Source organism: Lissotriton helveticus, chromosome 7, assembly GCF_964261635.1.
Source record: "Lissotriton helveticus chromosome 7, aLisHel1.1, whole genome shotgun sequence".
In the NCBI taxonomy this organism is placed as follows: domain Eukaryota; kingdom Metazoa; phylum Chordata; class Amphibia; order Caudata; family Salamandridae; genus Lissotriton; species Lissotriton helveticus.
This window is the reverse complement of record NC_136068.1, coordinates 393,674,011-393,696,974: the sequence shown is the minus strand read 5'-3', so window position 1 is coordinate 393,696,974 and position 22,964 is coordinate 393,674,011. Positions and strand designations below refer to the sequence as shown.

The window sequence follows — 22,964 nt, the reverse complement described above, 5'->3', positions numbered from 1 at the left end:
AAATATGGATAATGATAAACAGGGACCTTAAGTTCGGGTGTCCCTATGTGTGCAGAATTGATGGGCTCAGCATGTAACCGAGCGCAGGAAATGTTGTCCATCAGATGACGAGAACGCATGTGAAATGCGGAGAACAATGCTTGCTACAAAATATTGATAAGTTATCTAGTATTGAGCATTGATTTCGCTACATCAATGACATGCGTTCATACCACTAACGCTTCCATGCACGGCTTCCAAGCTGCCTGCGTCTCACTTCTTTAGCTTCATTACATCATTGCATCTTTTGTTGTCAGAATTGATGCTAATAAACCTTAGGCCTGAGTGAAATTTTAATTCATTAGCATAATTCGCAAAGTTGCTGAATTTCACATGCTGGATAAGAATTGGTAAAATTCCCCGAAACACCCAAATATTGTAATCTGTACCACTGAATAAAATCACCTTTCAATTTTTAAAAGCGTAACAACGGGTCCACAAGTTAAATAACAAGAAGCACGCAAGACGTCAGCGGTTCTTTCATTTAGTTGCTTCCCCGTGAAATAGATCCAAGAAGCCCCCGAGTGGTGCGCACGCGCCACAGCAACACATGTAGTTTCAAATATCGCGCCAGTGTCTGGGCACGATAATTGAAACCACATGGCCTTTGGTGCGCGTAATATATACCAATAGGCCGTGGGCGGAGCAATGCACCTGCCTTTGGCCAATTGCGCGTAGTCTTTTATAAAAAGACGCGCGCAAAGGCCAATCACGTCGCACAAAAGGAAAAGCACACGCACGAGCGTGTGCGATTCCTACGTCAATGCTGAAACCCCGTTTTTCACCTACTAAATGTCTCGCGCTGCACACTGCAATACTAGGCGCGAGACCTAAAATGCACACCAAATATTTTTGGGAAAATTGCCATTTTTAACATCTATCTTTCAATGTTGTCTTTAATACAGATACATATGTCAGACTCCAGCATGAAGAGGGACTGTTTTCAAAATGTCAATGCAAATCAAAAGGCAACAGGGAAGATAAGAACTGGGAGTGAACAATAGCATGATCATATTCTAGCTTTTTCAATTAGTGCAGGCAGTTGAGGACATCAGTATGACCACTGCAGGTTGGGAGGTGAGTGAGTGAGAGAGGTATACCGTCAACGGCTATGGCTGGCCTTCTGGGATTCTTAGAAGACTGAGATGCAGTTAATTTTCCCCAAAAAGTACAACATGCACATAGGAAACGTGGGCACTGGAATTCGCTTACACTAAGGATTATTAGGTCTTCTCAACAGTGGCATTGAACATCCACAATTACAGAGGTCTTCAGGAGGCCTGACAGTTTAATTTCTAACAGCCTCAATTTGAAAGACTCTCAGTAACCAATATCGTTTAATACGAATAAAGTGTTAAAATTAGACACACTAAAATAGGGTGGTGTAAAATTATTCACGTTTTAATGGTCACATTAACCCACTCCCACATACTAAATTAAGCCATGCAATTTGCTGAACTTGCATCACATTTGATTTTAAATACAATCTTACCACAAGGGAAGAAAATTGCAGATCACACTGGTGCTACTTGGGGAATTCCAGTCAGTGACTTTACCACAACCTGTAGGGTTCTTCAAGGGGAAGCTAGACTGACCACAATACATTAGTTAACATTTCAGGCTCTTAACTGCCATTTTACCACACATAACCCTATAAATTTACAAACTTGTTTGGGAGGAATTTTATGGAGCATTCTCTAAAAATCATGTAGAGAAACACAGAAAAAAAAATCAAATCTTTTGCAATCTGAAGTTTAAGCTTTGAACAACCTTTACATGGATGAGTCTATTGTGATCAAACCCTTTGATAAAGGCGATGATACCATTATTCTGAGCAGAGAACAATCTCTGGCTAAAGCATAGATAATTGAACTAGAACTGTAGGAGACGCAACATTGTTCTGACTAAGCACCTCTACTTAAAATTAAATAATCCTATCCAGAACTTGGTTTAATAAGCGATCATTGATACTGAGAAAAAGGACATTCTTATTTAGGAAGTATTAATCAACACTAGTCATCTAATTCTTCCCTAAAGTCAATTTTTATATGCATTTTTGTTACATATTTGGCTAGGAGTGCCTGCTTAGGCTTTTATGTTAGAGCTTCGAAAAATACACACTTTTGTGCAATTTGATTTAGTTGAGCTATTTTAAATTCTCACTTTTGCAGTTTTCCTTTACTACAATATACTCGAAAGAATCAGATGCCGGAAGAATTAGGAAACATCCTGCAAACTGAACAATACACAATTTGAGACTTATTTAGAGCAGTCTTCGGTCTTCACCCTCAGGGTCCTGTTCTTCTAATGAGGTCTTCCAACCATTTAAATTGCATTGCAGAGCACTTTATTGATCATACTCTCCTTTTCTCAGGATTTCACCTGGCAACTTTCTTTTCTAACTGCCAAACCCTCACCTGGATTAGTATATGGATTATCATCTCCGGCAGTTATATCCTACAACAGTCTTACGTCTAACACTGCTGCTGGACTGTTGGTCATAGCTTCTCTAAAGTTGAGCATCAAAGCAGAAACTGTTTTGACAATCTTCTAAAAAGACAATATATTTAATATTGGAACTTTTAAAATAGATACCACAAAAAGCCAATATAGTATATAAGGAAAAATATGAGATCTTGTTCCTTCAGTCTCTGGGAATTGAAGATCTTGCCACTAGAGTCCTGGGCACACAGAACTAATTGAACCCAAATTGAAATACTTAGTACTCCCTTTAGCGCTTTGAATCTCATTAACAATAGGCTGAACAGTCAAAGGATTAACCACTCAGAACACAGTAAAATAAAACAATAAATCAATATCTGGATGTCCAGAGAGTGCTTTATTTTTGTTAAAATAACATACGACGATAAGTCAGTCCTAAAACTTTATTTCAGTCGTAGACCATAAAAGTGCAAAATACAATAATAACTTATTTAAAAAATATCTATTGAGCGTTAATCTAAAATTCATTAGGTGAATTAGTTAACCATAAATGTACTTGGGGGTCCAAGTCTACAAAGGCCTATGCCTATTCCAAGGACAATTACATTGCTCACAATGTTGCCTACGATCTAGGGTTATTAATCACTCAAAGCCAGTTAGATATTATCCAATATAAATAAAACATATACCCACTGCTAATAAAAACATTATAAAAAAATACTTCAAGACGAGGGATTAAAATCATGTGCGACATTCTCGCCCTTTCAAGATAATCCTTCTAAATACCCACATATGTCCCAGAAACTTTGCAACAGAGGAAATATGTGCCGGGCTGGAGTCTGATCTTAGAATGCGGAGGGCGACAGCGTGACAATGTGTACCTAATTGCTTACAGATATGCCTCACCCATTTTATCCTCAGGAAGGAGTACTTGGGACAAACAAAAAATACATGGGCAATGGTCTCTATTGCAGAACTGCTGCTGGGGCAAGACTGTGAGGTAGTAGATGACTGACACCAAGAAGCAGTGAGCGAGTTCAGGGGGAGGCAGCCAAACCTGAACTGCATGTACAATTTCCTGTCCTGGGGTATGGTACTAATCTCCAAGTATGGTTCATAAGAGCTAGTCAATTTAAAATTCAAGAACTCCAAGGTTAGGCGTCCCCATGCTGTACTGGTTTGCGCCCCCTGTGTCACCCAATCCCAATACTGCTTCCTTAGTGTATCTTTGCTAGGGAGCAGTGATGAACCCTTAGCATCCCAATAACCCTTTAATCCTATTTTGCTCTGTAGGGATTTTTCACTACGAATCCACCCTTTCTTCTTTAAAAGGACCAGTGCACTAACTTCCTTGAGGGCAACACCGTATGGGATCAGCTCTGGTATGGACATTATACGTAGCCAAAACATTAAGGGGCATAGCTTAGCCTTCTCGGTAATAGAAACTCTACCCATGTCCAGCTTAAGTGGGTGAAGGGGCGCGCTCTACGGTAGTGAAACCAGGGACCTCAGGAACTTGTTCTCGGAAATCAGAGAGTATCCATTGTTTCAAAACCCCATAGTTCGGCTCCATAAAGAGCGGAGCCTACCTCTTTGGAGTCATAGTGCTGCAGTGGAGCTACCACCGGTTTGCTAAAGGAGCTTCTGTGTTCTTTAATCAAGGCTCCTACTGTTTGTCTGTACTTAAAGGTCTGCTTGGCTACATGTGGCTTCCAAGTCATATTGTTTGGGATAGCAATGGCCAGGTAGTGCAAAAGTGCTCACCCTCTCCAGGGAAACCCGTCTTAAAGTTAGTTTTCCTCTGGAAGACCTATGAGGATTAAGCAATAGGAGCTTTGTGGTATTAACCTCTAGGCCACGGTAATCGCAGAAAGTTTTAAAACGATTTAGGAGCAGTTGGAGCCCGCTTATAGTTTTTTATATGAACAGACTTTCATTGGTGAACAATAAAGTTACCACTCCCCCCTCCCCCCCCCCCCAAAAAAAACCTTGAAGTATCCACAGAGACCTCAGAGAGGAACTGTACAACGCCATTCAAAAAGAGGGAGAATAGTGTGGGTGCAAGTATACAGCCCTGACGTACACCCCTGTTGATTTCTAATGGTTCCGTGAGCTGGCCTAGACTGCCCCAGCGAACACTGGCAAAATTCGCCTCAGGGAGGTGGATAAGGAGTGATAATATTTCCAGTGGGAGGCCCATGGCTTTTAGGGTTTATTCCTTGGTACGAGGTCGAAGACAGTTTTTAGGTCAATGAAAGGCACATATAGGCTCCTGTGACCAATGGCCACAGTACTCCAAATGAGGAGAAGAAAGCGAAATACCTGATCAAGGGTGCCTTCATTTTTTTTTGTGTGAAACCGGCTTGAAATGGAGTTAGGATAATATATTCACTCAACAAATCCTGTACCTTTAGGAGGACTGCATGGGCAAACACCTTTTGAATAGAGTCTATAAGACTGATGGGTCTATAGTTTCATGGTTGAGATCTATTACTCTTCTTGAACACAGGGATCACCTCTGCTCCCTTCCAGGAGTTGGGTCTCCGGACCCCCTCAGCTATTGCATTGGCTAAGGCCGATATATAGTTTGCCAAGTTCTCGCTTTAGTGAACAAATACATCCACCGGGATACCATCGGGTCCCGAGTCTTTAGCCTTTGCAATGGAGTTGACACAGGTCATGATTTCACTTTTAGTGAAGAAGTTAGTGACTGTAACAAGGGCAAGTCTGTGGAGGACGTCTTCTGCTTCCAGTGCGCAGGGCTCAGAATACAATAGAGAAAAATGGTTGTACCATGAGATATTGTTGGTTGGAAGTGATGGCCTATTAGCAACCCCCCAGGTGACTAAGGACAAGAACTCATGTGGGTGCATCCTAGGGAAGGCCTCCCCAATCCGCATCCACCTCTCTTCATTCCACTCTCTTTTGGCCCTCATTTGAGCTTGCTTATACAACGTCCTCAGCTCCCTCACGTGGGCCAGGTTATTTGCTCTATTAGTGTAGGCTAGTTGACGTCTAAGTACTCTACACTCTTAATTGAACCAGGCAATTTGTGATCTTTGATTCAAACCGTGTTTGCGGGGGCGCATTGGTTCAGTAAAGTGTGTAGCCAACTGCCCAAAGAGACCGGTATGGCAGTCCGGAGTCTTTCCTAATCCTCCCGGCTGATGAAATAAGCTTCAAATCTCTGCTGTGCTTGTCAGCAGGTTCTGCTTAATCGATTCAAGCTTGCCTACATCAAAAGCCACCTGGGGCCATACGGTTGTCGTTAGTTAAGAGTAACTCCTTGGAAGAAAAAACTGGTTTTGGGGGGGCTAGTGGACCCCCTCCAGGGTGACTCCAGCAAAAGTCTCAAGGGATTATGATCGCTGTCTGTAGTGAAACCTATGGCCATGTCCATCACTCTGGGCCACTGCCTGAGGTCCACCAAAAAGTAGTCTATGTGGCTTGTGTTAGTGGTCCTATTAAAAGTATTAGCACCCATTTTGTCCTATTGAGTGAGGACGTTAGCTGCCCTTAAACAGAACTAAAAAGAGAGGACTTTCAGTAGGAGTGCTGCTTGGGTCCATTTTTTTTTCAAATACGAACATAAAACACACCAAGTGCTGCATGTAAAAGAAGTACTCAATGAAAACTAGAACTTTCAGGCTTAATCTCAGACAGATGTTGGTCTACAAACATCAGTATAGTGTCAATGTGTTAGAAGATATGTCTTCCGTCAACAATAGATTTTATAACCAATGTTAAGACAATGGGAGTGTTGGAAATCAGTTGCAAACTGAGGCCATACCCACTGCCCTAACAGTTAACAGCTGCAAAAATAGTTCAAAAGAATTTCTGGAACTACGTACTAGTTAGGAAGGTTAGTCTTTACAACCAGAGAAGATAGGTACTCTTTCAAAGCTCAAATTGTGAGTGGGGGAGCGGTCCTCCAAAGACTGCTAGGATTCACATGCTCAGGTGAGAGCTGAGACATTTACAACAAGCGCTTCCTCTAAGGCTGGTTTCAATAGGCTCAATCAACCTGTTTATTTGGGCACAGCAGCAGGCCACATCTCTTTGATATGAAGATCAGACAAGAAGAGGGCGGGGAGCTGGTACCCCACTGGCCGAGCCAAGGTCCGAACTTCAAAAGTGAAATTCGGACACTACATCCTAGCCACAACAGGAACCAGAAAGATGCAGTCCTATGTGGGGAGAATGTCAACATGTAAGCTCATTGGTCAGCAGTGGCCTGGGCAGCCTTGCACATAACCCTCCAGAATCTTAATTCACATGAATTATCACAATGGATTTTACCACAAGGCACATAGGATTCCTACTCAACCATGACTAAAGTGTATACAGACATATGGAAGTGAAAATATTTGAGGTTAAGGGAGACTCTCCATTTTGCCTGGAGAAGGCCAGTATTCATCACTAGAGGACACAGGGAAGGTCCCCTCTGTTGACAGCCCTACAAAGCTGAGAACACCGCTTTGGAGGATAAATCCAGTAAACAGAAAGAAAGCTTATTAAGTTTAAACGACTGGCAAGCTTTATTAGAGGGAAAACGAAAACAAAAGAACAAAAAACACAGATTACACCTAGACAAGACACATGGCAAGAAAGCAAGACTCAAATGGCATCCACGCAACTTTACATTCTAACACAAAGTCCCCGTATTTGTGTGAATGTCATTCTTTGAAAGGGCCATACATGGAGGGAGTAATTTCTTTTTTTTTTTTACTTTTTATTTGTTTCAACAGGTCAGTAACATGAGCTGATTTTACACACAATAAATCTGCACATCTCCACGTTTCAACCATATATAGTTCCATATGCAGTACATACACTTTGTTCTTCCAGGGAATCACAGTTTTAAGTAGGCTCCATCCCTCCATCTCCCCCCCTCACCCTTCATCCAGGCCTGAATCATCACTGTCATTATTCGCAGGTGGATCACAAATACCTCCCCTGTATTCATTTCATGTCCCCCAAATTTTAGTCCATTTCCTGGGGCATCCTCTATTGCTAAACACTGCCCTTTCCGTTATCATAGCCTCATCCATATCTTTGCTCCATGCTGTCAGCGTAGGCACCTCCACCCCTCCCCGTCTTTGTGCAATATTTCTCTTGGTTAGCATTATTCCAAATGTGACCCAGTTCTGCCCAGGTCGTGTGAGATCATTCGGTTCCCATATATTTAGTAGACATCTGCGAGGTTCTGGTGTGAGCGACACCCCCTGGACCTGTGACATAGTACGTAACACTTGTGTCCAGTACATTGCTATTCTGGGACATTCCCACATAGTATGATAAAAGGTTCCTTCCTCTCCGCAGCCCCGGAGACAGAAGGGATGGTCTGCTCTTCTAATCTTGTGTAAAACCAGTCTGGTATAGTACACTGTGTAAAATTTTAAGTTGCACTAGTCCAAATCTCGAAGGTACTCCCACCTCCTTCGGGGATGCCAACGCCTCCTGCCATTCAGAGTCGTCCATCTCTCCTATATCCTGCGACCATTTAAGTTTCAGTGGGCCAGTAGGATCAGGTAAGTTGTTTACCAACTTACGATAGATAAAAGAGGTAGCCTTCTTCTGCATGAAATCAGTCAGCAATCTATCTTCCATAGGGGACGCCTCTGGCACCTCAGAGCCCCGTGTTATCGCCATCACCAGGGCATGACTAATCTGTGTATATCGGAACAATTCCGAAGGCGCCAGTTCATATAGTTGTTGAAGACGCTCAAACGTTACCACTCCCCCTCCCTGCCACAGGTCCCCAATCGTCGATATCCCTATCTTGTCCCATTGGTCAAAGCCCTTGCTGTTTCTAAGTTTTCCCAATTTTTTGTTGTCCCATAGTGGTGTAAGTTGAGTTAAAACTCCCCGCCATCCCAGTTTCGCTTGCACAGCGTGCCATAACATCAGAGTATGTAGCAGTGGGCCAAACATTGTCATTGCCAATTTTTTATCATATAAAGGTGCTAGCATACCTCTCACACCAAGTTGTGCTCTATCAGCCCTATATGCCGGGTCGAGGTGCGAGATGTGGAGCCAGTGATTAATTACCTTGAGCTGTGCCGCCCAGTATTAGAGCTGTATATCAGGGAGTGATATTCCTCCGTTGTACCATCCTCTCACCAGCTTGGCCTGAGCTATGCGTGGTGGCTTATTACCCCATAAGAGGCTAGTGATCTGGGCCGCAATGGCTTTAAAGCATGTAGGCATTACTGGGTATGGTGTATTCTCCAGGACATATAGAAAGCGGGGCTGGGTCATCATTTTAAAACGTTAGTGGCAGTGTTTCCCAGTGATTAATTTCTTTCTTTTGAGGTTTTTTTAAAAGCACATATATATGTGATGTCTTCTGGTTACTGCAGTAGCATTAAAGTGGATTTTTCTGTAACTCTTATTTTACCATACTATGAAACAGCAAAAGTGTGCAACAAACACTATATACCTTGTTTTTTAGGTCGAGCCTATGGGAGCGCGCATGCGCTGCAAAGGAAATTGACCTCTTGGAATCACTTCAGCTTGTGTAGAAACACGTGCGTGTGGTGCTCACACGCGATTGGCCTTTGCGTCTGGCTTTAGTACGCAATTGGCCAAAGGCGTGTGGAGGTCCCAGCTTCTTGTGAAATGTTTACTCCCAGAGTGTTTTGCTCTCGGGAGCCAGCAGCAGCGCGCAGAGGCCATCTGTTTTTAATTAGCGTGTCTGCGCTTGTCTCCCAAGCAGTGTCTCTCCCCCCTCGTACAGGCCGTGGTTCTCGGACTTTGACTTGGGACGGTACGGACGGAATAAGATAGTGCTCTGGGGACATCTAATGGCCAGTGCTGTGTGGCGCAGGAGAGGCAACGTTTTAAACTAACATTACATACATCAAGTAATGTCACTCTAGGCCCGAGCGGCTGCCAGTGTCATCCAGCTATGCCACGTGGCTGCAGAAATCTTTCCAGAAAATTGGTTCATGCTCACCCTCCAAGGCAGCGTTCCCTGGGCCTTATTCTTCCCTGACTTTGCTAATCTGAAAGCGGTAAAAAGTTAATGGTGCCTTAAAGTTAAGCCAATCTCTGTGCTGCAAATTTCTTCCTGGCTCGCTGCGTTTGCCAGAATGCCTTAACTGATCTGTGAGTGTGAAGTGCGCGTGCACACAGACACGCGCACGCCCCTATACACCGTTGTTATACACGCACTTAACCGCAAACCACATACAAACAGGTATTTCGGGTGAGGGAAACTCACTGGCAGTCCTGTGTGCACACAAGCTGCATTAGACTCTAGCGTACTGCGTGGAGTTCACTGCGCCTTTAATGTTCAGGGACGGTTTTAGGATTTTTGGGGCCCCTGACAGATGGGAATGTGCGAGGCCCCTCTAATTTGCTGACACATTCAGGGCTCCAGAAGCTGCTATCTGCCGACTGCCCTGGGCTGCACCTCCTCTCAGCCACATACAAACACCTATTTTACGGCTTATATGGAGCTGAAGGTGTGAGAACTACCTGTAGGCTGAGGGTGAAATCTGCGGAGGGGGAGCTAAACTCGTCTGCATGCCTTTGATGGGCCACCAAGCGGGAGGCCTAATTGCAGGACAAACTGCGAAATGTGTCTCCTTACAACTTGGACAAGAGGAGGGGTCTTCCCCACACCATCGCTGCGAGGCCCAGGGGAGGGGGTTGTCCTCCCGTGGGCACAGTTGCAAAGAGAAACCTTCCTTTCTGTTGGGTCAGCAGGGGGCACATGAGGACTGGTGTGCCACCGTGGCCTGTAGGGTGTGTGGCACTGGTACGGCATCCAGGGCACATGCCTAGCACTGGCTCTGTATCACGTTTTGCTATTTTAAGTAATACCAGACATATGAAGCCCTTCTGCGCATGCCCTCTGCTTGTCCGCTTCAAGGTATTTATAGAGCCGTCCCGTGTTAAGTGCAACTTCTCAGGCACGCATTTGATGCGCAGAAGACTATTTGAAATCAAATTCAGTTCGAAGGGATGTTCTTTTCTCATAACCATAACATAACCATTCGTCAGAAAAAGAGGAAGAGAAGAATTCCCTGTCTGGACAGTGTGGATGACGCAAGCCCATGTTTTTGGGTAGTTTGGTAAAATGCTCTAAGAATGGGCTTTAAATCACTCCTCTCAGAGGAACTTTGCACCAGTTCCAAATCCAGCAATAGTTATCTGTTACACCACGGTGAGGCCTTGATCATGGTTTATGGTGTGTGAATTATGGTTAGTGTGGCACGCTCACCATAACTGGGGAATTTCAGACGCTTTTCAGTTTTATCTCAGAACCATGAAATTATAACTTTACTTTGTGATAGAGACATATATATATATATATATAATTCAGTGGCGGTCGCTATTGGGTAGGTATAGTTAGGACAACATTTCCAAAGGAAATAGTTTTTTTGCTTTGTTAATAACAGACTCAGTTTAACAATTCTTCATTGTGTGCTCAAAAGTGTGTTGTGATTTATTGGCCACAAACTGAAGAAAAAGTAGCAGTTGCCCTCTTATGACTCTGGTACTCGGCCAGAAAATCCTACAAAAGAAAAGAAAATAAGATAAAAAGGGGGCAATGTAGGGGTACCCTAATGCCCTGAGCCATTTGGGGTGGGGGGTCCCAACCCCCCCCCCCCTTTATTTAAAAAAAAAAAAACATTTTATGTGGTTCTGTGGACCCACAGCAAGCCCCAGTGCTGTCTCCTGGAGTATCAGGGCAGATCTTTGGCACAACAACATAAAACAAGCATTACAAATGCAATAGGTCTCGCATTTGTTGGAGTTGGAGTTATTGGCATTATAAATGCCAATGTTTTCTACCCAGCCATGTGTCAGGGTGCAGTACCATATGCGGCCACAAGAAGTCCATGGGACCACTTTTGGCCATATAAGGTACTGCACCCTGCGACATGGCTAGGTAAAAAACATAAATGCCAATAACTCCAACTCCAACAAATGCGGGACCTATTGCATTTGCAGTGCTTGTTAAAGAATAGCGACACACACAGAAACATGTTTTTATAACAGTAATGTAGGCGTGGTCGACTGGGAACTATCAATGCACACGTTATCAGGAAGCAGGCATCACTTTAGCAGTCCTAAACACATGCAGGAATCTGACCACACAATACTACAATATATGCATTGAGCGGTCGTTCCTGTTACACCAAAATTGGTATTTTGGCTACAAGGTCACTGAAATATAATGTCAAACAAAATCAGCAGCAGTATTTCAAGAGAGCTGTGGGCTCGGAATCGTTACCTCTCATTCTCTATTAGGAATTTTTAAGAAAGGGAGCCAAATAGCAGCACAAATTGCCAGTCTGTCAAAGACAATGCTTGTTATTTGTCCACACCTTGCTATTCGGTGCTCCAGTAGCCATTCCGTTGGGGTGAGGAGGACTGCCGTGCCCCTGTGGTGTAAAGTGCATATTTACTGCAGCAAACAAACTCACCAGCAACGTATGTGATCATTAAGTGAACTTTAAAACTGCCAATGAAGCTGTTCTTGGTAGAACAAAATCCACAATTCATGGCAGTTTGGTCGGTATCCCTCCACGGTACATTGCTCGTTTCCGCAGTAGCGTGCTATGCACTAAGAAGCACTTCAACGCCTTTGCAGGGGTAGCAAGCGCTATATAAATACTGTTACATGCAGACGAGGAGCGACTTCAATATCTGTCATGATCAAGGAGATGGGCTTTTTTCAATTTCTAAGGTCAATTTAAACTTTTAGCTACTAGAATGCAGGTTGAAATGTAAAACTATGTGCATCAAAATAAAAACACCTGAGTGGGCGAACATCAAAAATACCATGTGTTACCTCCCATGCTTTACAATTATCATTATTATGCAATGTTATAAATACAATTTGCTATTATTTCCCAACTCATCGCTACTCCTGGATCAACTATCGACCCAAGAAGGATGAAAAGGGTTGGTTTACTACAAGACCTGCGGAAAAAACACATCTCTATGGCAGATGCATGAACTCACTCAGCTACATTTACGCAAATGGCATACAATAAACCATCTGCCCTCATGCTCCTTACCTCTAGTGGTTGCGCCACTGCCTCCTAATGTAAGACCCTTTTTATTGCAAGCAATAGCCCCATTAAGGTAGCTGTGGTGTGCATTTTTTTTATTGTTTAGTTTTGCAATTTTTTGTGCTAGCAGTTTCATAATTAATTCTAAAGCAACCTGGCGAGCCCATGCTTTAATTGATCACCCCAATCTTGATTATTTTGTTTTTGTTTATATTACAGGAACTGCAATAATCTTGCGGTCCCTTGCCTTGACCCAAGGCACACTATGGCCTATGAGTAGGGGTAAGAAATACCACTACCTAATGAGAGTCAATAGTGACAACCCTTTTTTATCTGTAATAATGACAGTGTATGTTGTGTGTTCATGTTGTCTCTTTTTAATAACGCTTGTTTTTACATGGTGTTGTCACAAATGATTTAGGCACTGGTGGCACTCACCAACAGAAGAGCTAACGTAGAGCTCGGACAACACAGCATGGCACTGCATGGTATGATAATATGCAGAGACCAGGTGTACATCAGATGTGTCCAAAAGTAAACATTGATTGTCTGGATATTTCAAGACCTTTCCCTATATCGTTCTTCTTTCTTCGTTGATTTATGTATTCTTATTGGGGTGAGCATGATAAACATACCTAGCATCTATTATATCATAACCAGGGACTAAGTAAAATAAGACTCTAGATACCCACCCTATTTCAGGGTCAGGGAACAAATTTTTGGTCCTGACGAAACGCTAGGGATCCAGTACTGGACCACCACAGCGTGAAACATGTCGACCTAAATAGTGAAACCTAAATCGTTCACTACAACACACTCACTAAGAAGTGGCACATCCTAACCTTGCACACACTACCGTATCTTAACCTTACTGAAGAATCTCTGAATAAAATTTGATTTCCTTTAGGTAATTTTAGATCACACTCTCAACTTTACATATTATACCCCACACACCTGCATGCACCGTCACGGCTCATTTGAGAAAAGAGCTACGATAAAGGGCCCTCTCACGGCACCAGCCCCACGAAAAGCAAAACGCCTGATGATTAAGCATGGCACCCACATGAATGTGTGAGGGCAACACTTCCAAACAAGGAAGACCCCCTAGAATAATTTAATCCAACCGACCACTTCCTCACCCTTTTTCATAAACCTTTTCTATACCTTCCCCACTTAGGAACAAATACCCACACTGATTATTCGTAACGATAAAGGTACATCATGGACATCAGAAATTGTCAATGCAGATCTTTTTATTTGTCTATGGTCAAAAACAATGTTTATCATTCATGGGAAAAAAACTCTTCAATTTTAATCATCTAGAGAATATATAAACATCAATCTCTAAATCTGTAAAATCACAGCTTTTATTAGGAGAAAAAAGGCGGCCATGTTGTAATACATTGAGCTCCGTCTTATTCAAAATTCTGTCAGACAAATTACTCACTTGCAAAATGTCATGATTTTTAGTTCCAGCTTGGAGCGAACCTGCATTTAGATTTTGTTCCTGTTCTGACTTCGGGTGCACATCCTTGTAATTTCTGTTTTCTCCACCCCCTCCTCAACAGATTGTGAGGACCGGAGAGAGAACTGCACGGTTAGGGTAGGATTTGCCGTAATAGACTATGGGCGTGTATTAGGTTAACACGAGCTGCGGACCAAAGAGGAAACCTCGGTACGAGCACATTAGGAATAAATGGTTAGATGACCGCTAATTCAGTATGATATTGTTATATTTAGGGGTCTAATAATCTGGCTATGTATTACCGTATAGAACTAAATGTATATATTACGGTTGGAATGATGAATCGTAGGACTTATAAGATTTTAACACGATTCGAAATACAAGTCAGAGCCGCAGGACACGTGACAAGCCATAGAGTATTGGAAGTCGTTGATTGGTCGGAGTAAGGAATGGGCCAAAGAGAGTCTCGCCTTGAAAGATTTTCATTTGTTTAATTATACATACGTGGATTTGGTACGGTGTACAGCATGAGTTTGTTAACTAGCAGGAAGAAGGTGGTTTGTCAACCGAAATGGGATTGGTTGATGAATAGTTTAAATTGTAAGAATTGTAAAGGGCAAATGAACACAGATTGTTTACTCGTGATTTACAACTTAGAGTTGGATGAGGCAGGTATATGGCAGAGCTCTTGTCATTTTGGGGATTAGTAATTATAGACTTGCATTAAGGGAAAGTCGGATTAAATTAGCGTAGAGGAGTTCCATTATAAACAAACCATGTTTTTGATTAATTGTCTCTGTAGAAGTGGTTTAAAATAAAAAAAGAAGCCTACTTAAAATTTCGGCAGGCAGATTTATGAAGGCGGTGGACCCTGGAGCACAGAATTGATTGTCAATTATGACTTTGGCTTTTAATTAAATGATGGGGGTTGACAACCTGAGGTGCATATATAAGCCATTGGTGTTTTGGATGACATAATTTTATGGTTTGGAGGAACCACTTGAGATCGGTCCACACACTGGTCCTACATTAAGTTTCAAAAACTAAGAGTGTTTGGTGATAGGCACAGGACATCTTTTAACATCACAAGTATGTATTTTATATGCCACTGGTAGAATACATCTGATATTTGTATAGTGGTGATTTTGATTACTCCGTATTGTAGATCATACCAGAGGGTACTACACAACTCTACACATTGGAATTGGAACTTTCATGGGACACCGTTCACCTTGTATTTCTCCTACATGAAGATACAATGCTTTTTTGAAGGATAAATTCAAATGAGTTGCCTTTAATTCTCAGTATTTGAGCAAGATTGATCCGTGTTAATATTGGTTAGTTGTGAGTGTTGACAAGCAAAGTGAAACCGGTCATATAGAGATTGCTATATGCAATTATATTGCTAAAATAAGACATTTAAAATGAAGACAACCCAGTTTTTTTTTCCAAACTAGAATGTATTTAGGTAGGGAGTCTTGTGTTCATAACAATTGTGAGTTGTGAGGCACTGTTTATTTGGTATAGTGTAAATAATGTAATGGATAGATATATATATATATATATATATATATATATATCATATCGTTTTAAGTTTTTAAATTTAACTGCTGTGATGAAGTCCAGTTGGAAGAAACGCGTCGGCTGGGCTGATGTGCATAGGTAATAAACTTCAATAAAGTGGATTGGAAATAGACGAACAAGCCTGCCCGATGAACATCATTGGATGTGATTGATTGCGGTGTCCGATTGTACTTGGAATAAAGTTATATATATAGAAATAATATGCTCCTTTGCAGTTCATCAGTTTGTGTAAAGTTCTAAGCAGTGGGGTCAAGAAAAGTAGAGCATAGAGAATTGATACATTGACTACACATTTATACAAGTGCAACATTGAATGGCCCACACGGCTAATATTTGTATTTAGATAGGATCAAGTTACCTTTAAAATGACTCTCTTACTCTCAGTCCCTGGATGTTTCCCCATTAACAACCTGTGGGTATCCCTGCCACCAAGTGACAGGACCAAAACCTGCATCTATAATCTATAACTCTTTCAATCGATTGTTGTGCGCCCCCGCACCACATAAACATGCTTAAATCACGGGCATAAACTGTATGGACTACACAGATGATACTCAACTAGTAATCTCAACCGACAATTCTGCCTGTTTCCTTCCATCGCTCTTTGTATACTGTTACCACCTGTTTAGAGGAGAATGCTCTGAAATTTAAAACAGATAAAGCAGAGGCTCTTTGGTTCACTCAAGCAGACCTTGGAGTGCCTTTTCTGTGAATTTTGCACCACCTTCTCTAACAACTACACCCCTTCCAGTTGAGGTAGTACATAATCTAAGATTTTATTTGGATGAGAACGTATCCCTTTCTTAACAGGTTAATCATATTTATGCCACCTGCTTTTCTTGCTGTGTGTTTTATGCAAAATCTTGCTGCTACTTCTTAATTTGTGTGTCAAATGCTGGTCCATGCGATTACCTTAAGTCGACTGGACTATTGCATTTCTCACTTTTTGTGTTCCCCACCTGGACTTTTATCTAGACTCCAGCATATACTAAATTCTGCAGCCAAATTAGCTCTTTGTCAGCCTTGCTTTTCCTCTGCTTTTTCTGCCCTGCTAACATAAAATCCATGCCCTCGTAAGTTATATTATAGTTTTTTTCGAATGAGGGGTGGGGATTGGGAAGGGTGTTGATAATCAGTATGGGTCTACAGCCTAGGAATCACTTAGAAATAATCAAAGTTTTGCAAAAACTCCTAGTCAAATTTTGCACTGCTTCAGGAGGAAGTCACTAGAATGTAGTGTTAGTCCAGCATGCATCTGACGGGCACTTTTTTATTTCGATAGAGAGAGTACCCGCACTTCTCAGAAACAAGCAGGTACTCTGCAACATTGTACCTGCACTTCTATTGTTCCATTCCAAGCACTGGTCCAAGCACCAGATGACAAATATACTAATGGGTTAAGCATGTTGTGCCTCTGGCAATATTGTCCCTAGCAGCTATTTTATTAGCATCTTTAACCCCAGAGGTAAAAAATAATTCAATAATGATTAGGTTATAGATTTACAAAGAAAATAAAAACACATGTGATACCCTTTGATACAAACATTCGGAGTAACTGGAATGACACTACTAACACTAACCAATTACTAAAAATCAAGGTTCATACGCACCCCCTCCTAGCCAGTCCCAGACAACTTGATAAAGATGTTAGCTACTGGTTATATATTTTTACAGGTAAAACAAGGGAAGAAATATAATTCAGCCCCCAACACAATTTCCCTGTGCCACAGTACCTACAATGTAACAAAAACAGAGACAAAATCCAGACAAACGCCACAGACGCAAGAGACCTATTTAACATCATTCAGCAGTTCTCAAGACCCGCCTGTGAAGCCATGGACATCTCTCCTTCCCAGGAACTCTGTGACAGGCTCAGCTCCTATTTCCATCGTAAGATAAAACACCTCTACGGAAACTTCAGCGAACCCACTACTGACACCACCCCCCGACCCATCGCCGCCGACAAGCCTACCATCACGTCATGGGAGCCCGCCTCCATCGAACAAATCACCACTACCATGAAGAAAACCCATGCAGGAGCACCTACGGATCACTGCCCACCGCACATATGCCACAGAGCCGCCGCCATCGCACCCGAACTGGGTCACACCATCAACACCTCCCTCACATCCGGCATCGGCCCAGACAATTGGAAAAGGGCTGAGGTAAAACCCCTCCTCAAGAAATCTACAGCAGACCCCACAAACCTGAAAAACTATCGGCCCATCTCTCTCCTCCTTTTCGCGGCCAAAGTCACCGAAAGACTCGTAAACACCCAGCTGAACACCTTCGTCGAAGACAACTCCATCCTGGACGCCTCCCAATCTGGATTCCGCAGAAACCACTTCACCGAGACCGCCCTCCTTGCCGCCACTGATGACATCCGCATGTTACTGGACCAGGGACACACGGCGGCTCTCATCCTACTAGACCTTTCTGCGGCTTTCAACACCGTTTCACACCGCGCTCGAACAGCCAGACTTCACGACGCAGGGATACAAGGAACCACCCTCGACTGTATCCAATCATTCCTCACCGGCCGAATGCAGAGGATCAGACTCCCTCACTTCCTCTCGGAGCGCACCGACATCAACTGTGGAGTCCCACAGAGATCATCTCTCAGCCCTGCACTCTTCAACATCTACATGGCCCCCTTCGCCGCCATCGTCAGACAACATGGACTCAGCATCCTATCCTATGCCGACTACACTCGGCTCATCCTTTCCCTCACGAACAATCCAGATGACACCAGACTCTGCTCCCAGGAAGGAATGACGAATGTAGCAGCCTAGATGAGGGACAGCTGTCAGAAGCTCAACTCTGAGAAGACCGAGGTCCTCATCCTCGGACCCTGCTCCACCGCCTGGGACAAAACCTGGTGGCCGCCCAACCTCGGGACCCCACCCCCACTCACCACGCCCAGAACCTCTGGATCATCCTCGACTCCTCCCTCTGCATCAACTGCAAGGTCAACGGCATCGCCTTCACCAGCTTCAACTGCCTTCAGATCCTCTGTAAGACCTTCAAATGGATCCCCTCCAACTGCAGAAGGATCGTCACCCACGCACTCATAACCAGCAGACTACACCGGAATCAACAAGAGTCTCCTACACAGACTCCAAACCATCCAGAACGCCGCAGCCAGACTCGTACTCAGAACTCCACGACACGAGCACATGACCCAGCACCTATTGACCTGGCCCGCGGAGCAGGGATACAAAGGCATATCCTCCTGTATGTAATCATGCAGCAGAAGCTGGACGTACGGGACTTGACATTAGAAGAGAAGACCCTGCGCTTATGCTGGAACAAAAGCCAAAGGAGGGCAGGGGTGGCACACCCATACGCACCAGAAATTCCTCTGGGTATGTTAACTGCGTTGCCGCACGGAGGAGACTGGTCCCCACTTATGGACTGGGAGGAGGTGGGGATTCAGATGATAGGCGACCTTTATACTGATGGCGAGTTATTGCCATTCCGGGTGTTACAAGACCATTTTGGCCTCCCTGATGGGAGTTTCCTCTTACATGCGGCTATAACGACCGCGATCCGGAAACACTGGAAGACTGGGCAGGTGGAACCACCGACCACCATGGCTTGCCAGTATGTAGTAATGGCGGCGGGAACATTCAAAGCGGTCACTTGCCTGCACTCACGAATGTTAAACGAGGGCTTAAATCCACTGACAGCACTGAAACTGAAATGGGAGGCGAGTGTGGGGCGGACTATACCGGACACGACACGGGGCCGTCTTCTGAGGAGGACATGGAAAGGGAGTAGGAATGCTAGGTTCCAGCAGGTACATTTTTTTATAGTACATAGAGCATACCTTACTCCAGGGAAGATCCGGAAGTACTTCCATGTACAGGATGCAGCGTGCCCCAGATGCTTGACACCTGATGTGGAACTGGACCACATGAGGTGGGATTGTCCGAAGCTGGGGCAGAACTGGTCTGAGGTGGGGGCGCTCCTTAATGAAGTCACTGACAGGGAGGTAGAATATGACATGGCGACTAGTCTGTTGCTCTGGTTTCCCCACATGATTAAAACAAAAATTACTAGCAAATTCATTGATTTAGGCCCGATTCTAGCCCAGAGGGAAATAACCTGGAAGTCGAGGGAGGGTCCATCTAGTAAGAGATGGACAACTGAATTATATAAATGGGCCCGCAGTGAGAGTACTGTCAGACTTAGGCAGGCCACCCGTACAGCAAATTAAAAGAGTTTGGAGATGGCAAGGGCATGGGAGGCGTTAGTGCAGGCGTTAAGGAACTCTCAAGTAGAGGAAGACGAGTAGAGGGGGAGAGTACTGAATTGAGTTCCATGGGATGCAGCTATAGATAGGTTTTGATCCATTAGGTTTCTTCTGACTGCTGTGATATATGCTTGGATTGTGCCCACACCATTAGCAGTGGGGGGGAGGGTAGTTAGTGGTGTTAGTTGTGGACTTTAATGAAGGCATATAGGATGACTGAATATATAATGTGTCATATGTTGACCTATGTGATGTTTACCCAATAAAATGTGTTTTCAAAAAAAAAAAAAAAAAAACAACACCTATGCGGCCTTCACTGGCTCCCCGTCGAGAAAAGAGTCACTTTCAACCTCCTCACTCACACCTACAAAGCCCTCAACAACATAGGACCCAAATACCTCAACAAGAGAGTCTCCTTTCACGCGCCCAAGAGAAACATCTCCTCCGCCGACCTCTCCCTGGCAGGAGTCCCCCACATACGCAGAAACAAGACCGGAGGAAAAGCCTTCTCATACATCGCAGCAAAGACCTGGAACGAGCTCCCAGAGAACATCAGACGCTCCCCAACACTGCATACGTTCAGGAGACCCTCACGGGTGAGTAGCGTGCTATATAAACCCCTGATTTATTGATTGAGAGTAGAATGTAAAAAACTATGGAAACTGATGGCACAAGAACAGTGATAATGACCAATTCAAGTGACATTAAACATCACTGATAATTACATTATTAATGTAATGTGCTGCCAATGAGCACAAAAAATGGCTAACTTTACAGGTGACGAACGAGTGCTAATGTTTAAGAATCTCAAAAAGACCTTTCCTATTTATTTGTCCTCTACAACGTACTGGAACATGCACAAATGAAGCTCTAACAAATGTTACCAATAGCAGCCGCCAATTATTAATTAAAAAACACCACTTTTTTATGCATTTAATAAAGCAATCAAAGTATTCATAATTACAGAGATAATTGTGCTGATAATAACTAGCATGAACAGTTATGAAAACTGAACTATTAGAAACACTATTAATATTAAGCACACTAAAAATGCCTAAAGAACGGGCCAATCGTTAAAGCCTAGTAATATTACATTGTTGATAACGAATAACAGAATTACAACAAGCACAAAAGTGACAGAACAGCGACAATGTTGACTCTAAACATTTGTTCAATCAATGTTTTTTCTAGGGCTGCCCTTCCTTGCGTCTCGATCTTCTACCCTCAGTCATTACGGGGTCAGTGGGACTCTTCTTCCTGGTTCCGCAGTGCAGGTTCAGTTCGGCCTAGCCCAGCTGACATCCCTGGTCTCACTTGGCCCACTTATCCCACTTGGCCCAGCTTCTTACCTGCGCTCCTCGGGTCAGCCCACGACCCGTAACCTGCCCGCGCCTAATCTGTGCAACGACGTTGTGAGTGCGGCGACATCGGTCGGACGCGGTGGCCATTATGCCCCTGGAAGACCTGCGCGAAGCAAAGCAGCCAGGGGCAGGCAGACAGCACTCAGCGATCAGCAGGCAGCGCACACCGAGGCCGTACACAAACCGGAGACACGTACCAGCACGTACCGACGTCAGAGGTTGGGGCGTGGCATCATGGGAAATGTAGTAGAGGACGAGAACTCAAACTCCGTGCGATCCATGAGACCCCGCCAGCAAATATTTCTCAGTATTGGTGGCGTGATCATTGAGGAGTGAGGTTACCAGAATTGCTCCCGCACATTTTGATAAAATTTTAGTACGAATATGTGTGACAATTGTAAACTACATTTAGATAGCGCTTACTACCCCTGTTGAAGCGCTTTATACAGGGCTGTTCGCTAGGGTAACCAACCGTCCAAAAATTTCACGTACTGCCCGTATTTTGTCCGTTGTCCATGAGACATGCTTTAATGGACGCCTTTTGTCCGTAATTTCAGACATAGGCGCGAGCTGCCCCATGAAATCAGTCTGAGAGTTCTGCAACTCTCACTGCAGGGGTCAGCTCGAGCTCCTGCTGTGAATTCAATGGCCTGCAGCAGCGCCTCTCTGACCTGGCACAGACTGCTATCGGCCCATTATCATTCTGTATGTCGGCCTAATTATCACATACAGAATGACAATGGCCCTCTCTGCACAGTGACAGGATAACCTCAAAGGGCACTGAAGCGTTGCGCTCTAGTCGTTGTGGTGTGACGCCATGTTGCAGATAGCGTGCGGAGCGAGGGAAGTGAGCAGACGCGGCTCCAGGCGCTCCCTGGTACACAAGTTAAATAAAAGTTAGATTAAATACCCTAACCTGCCTGAGCTCCTTCTTAAGGTGTAACCTGACTCCTACAGGCACCACAACAGCGAAAGCGTACATGAACACCCTCTGCCGAGCCGAAGCTGGAAGCAAGCCCAGCAGGGGAACCGGACCCTCCCGTGGAGGAGCAGGAAGCAAGCCCAGCAGGGGAACCGGACCGTCCCGTGGAGGAGCCGGAGCAGGAAGCAAGCCCAGCGGAGGAACCAGTCGACCGTGGAGAAGTCAAGGAGTGGAGTGAGGACTGGTGGAACCCTCCGGAGGACCCTGAAGAGCGGCCGCAACTCTGGAGAGTTGCGGCAGAGCCGGTGAGTCCCTCAGCGTGGAAATACGGGTAGCGGGAAAGCGAGGGAGGGGAACGCTTCATCGGGGTGGGCTAGTGTAGCGCTCTAGTGCTGCGAGGGTCTCCACGGAGCCCCGGAAGCACTCCCACACTTTGTATCACCTTCTGGCCAGGCGTGGCCAGAAGGCTATAAATAAAGGGACGGAGGTCGCACGGGACTTCCTGTCCAACTAAGTAAGCCTTGTGTCTGCGTCACTGATTGTGCCAAGCTGTATATGCCCCGAAGGCCTGCTGGTCCCCGATCCCTATCTGGTCACCCCTCCACACTGGCGACGAGGGTGGGATGACAACATTTCATTCTGACAGCGAAACAGTGCCTGCCCTGGCTGATCTGACGCAAGCGTGACAGTCGACAGCGCCGAGACCTGCCCGCCGACGAACCAGCACTTACCGGTAAGCAGCATATGCCAGGAGCTGCGTGGGGCGCCGGTAGAAGGAAGCGCCTGACCGCGAAGACGGCAGCAGGTCAAGCGCTGAGCAGACGGCAGCCCGACCGGCAGGCCCACGTGCGCGCGCAAGCGCAGT

General features: G+C 44.5%; 1 protein-coding gene across 2 annotated transcripts in view; it reads right to left on the bottom strand.

Moving 5' to 3' along the window:
• The window catches only part of TRPC4AP (transient receptor potential cation channel subfamily C member 4 associated protein), a 766,986-nt gene extending 745,635 nt beyond the window's left edge, over positions 1-21,351 (bottom strand). For both annotated transcript variants that reach the window (XM_078652243.1, XM_078652242.1), the window contains exon 1: positions 21,166-21,351. In XM_078652243.1, the coding sequence (XP_078508369.1) occupies positions 21,166-21,264 (99 nt within the window). In that variant the 5' untranslated portion in view covers positions 21,265-21,351. The remainder of the gene's footprint in view (positions 1-21,165) is intronic.
• Between the last annotated feature and the right edge of the window lie 1,613 nt (positions 21,352-22,964).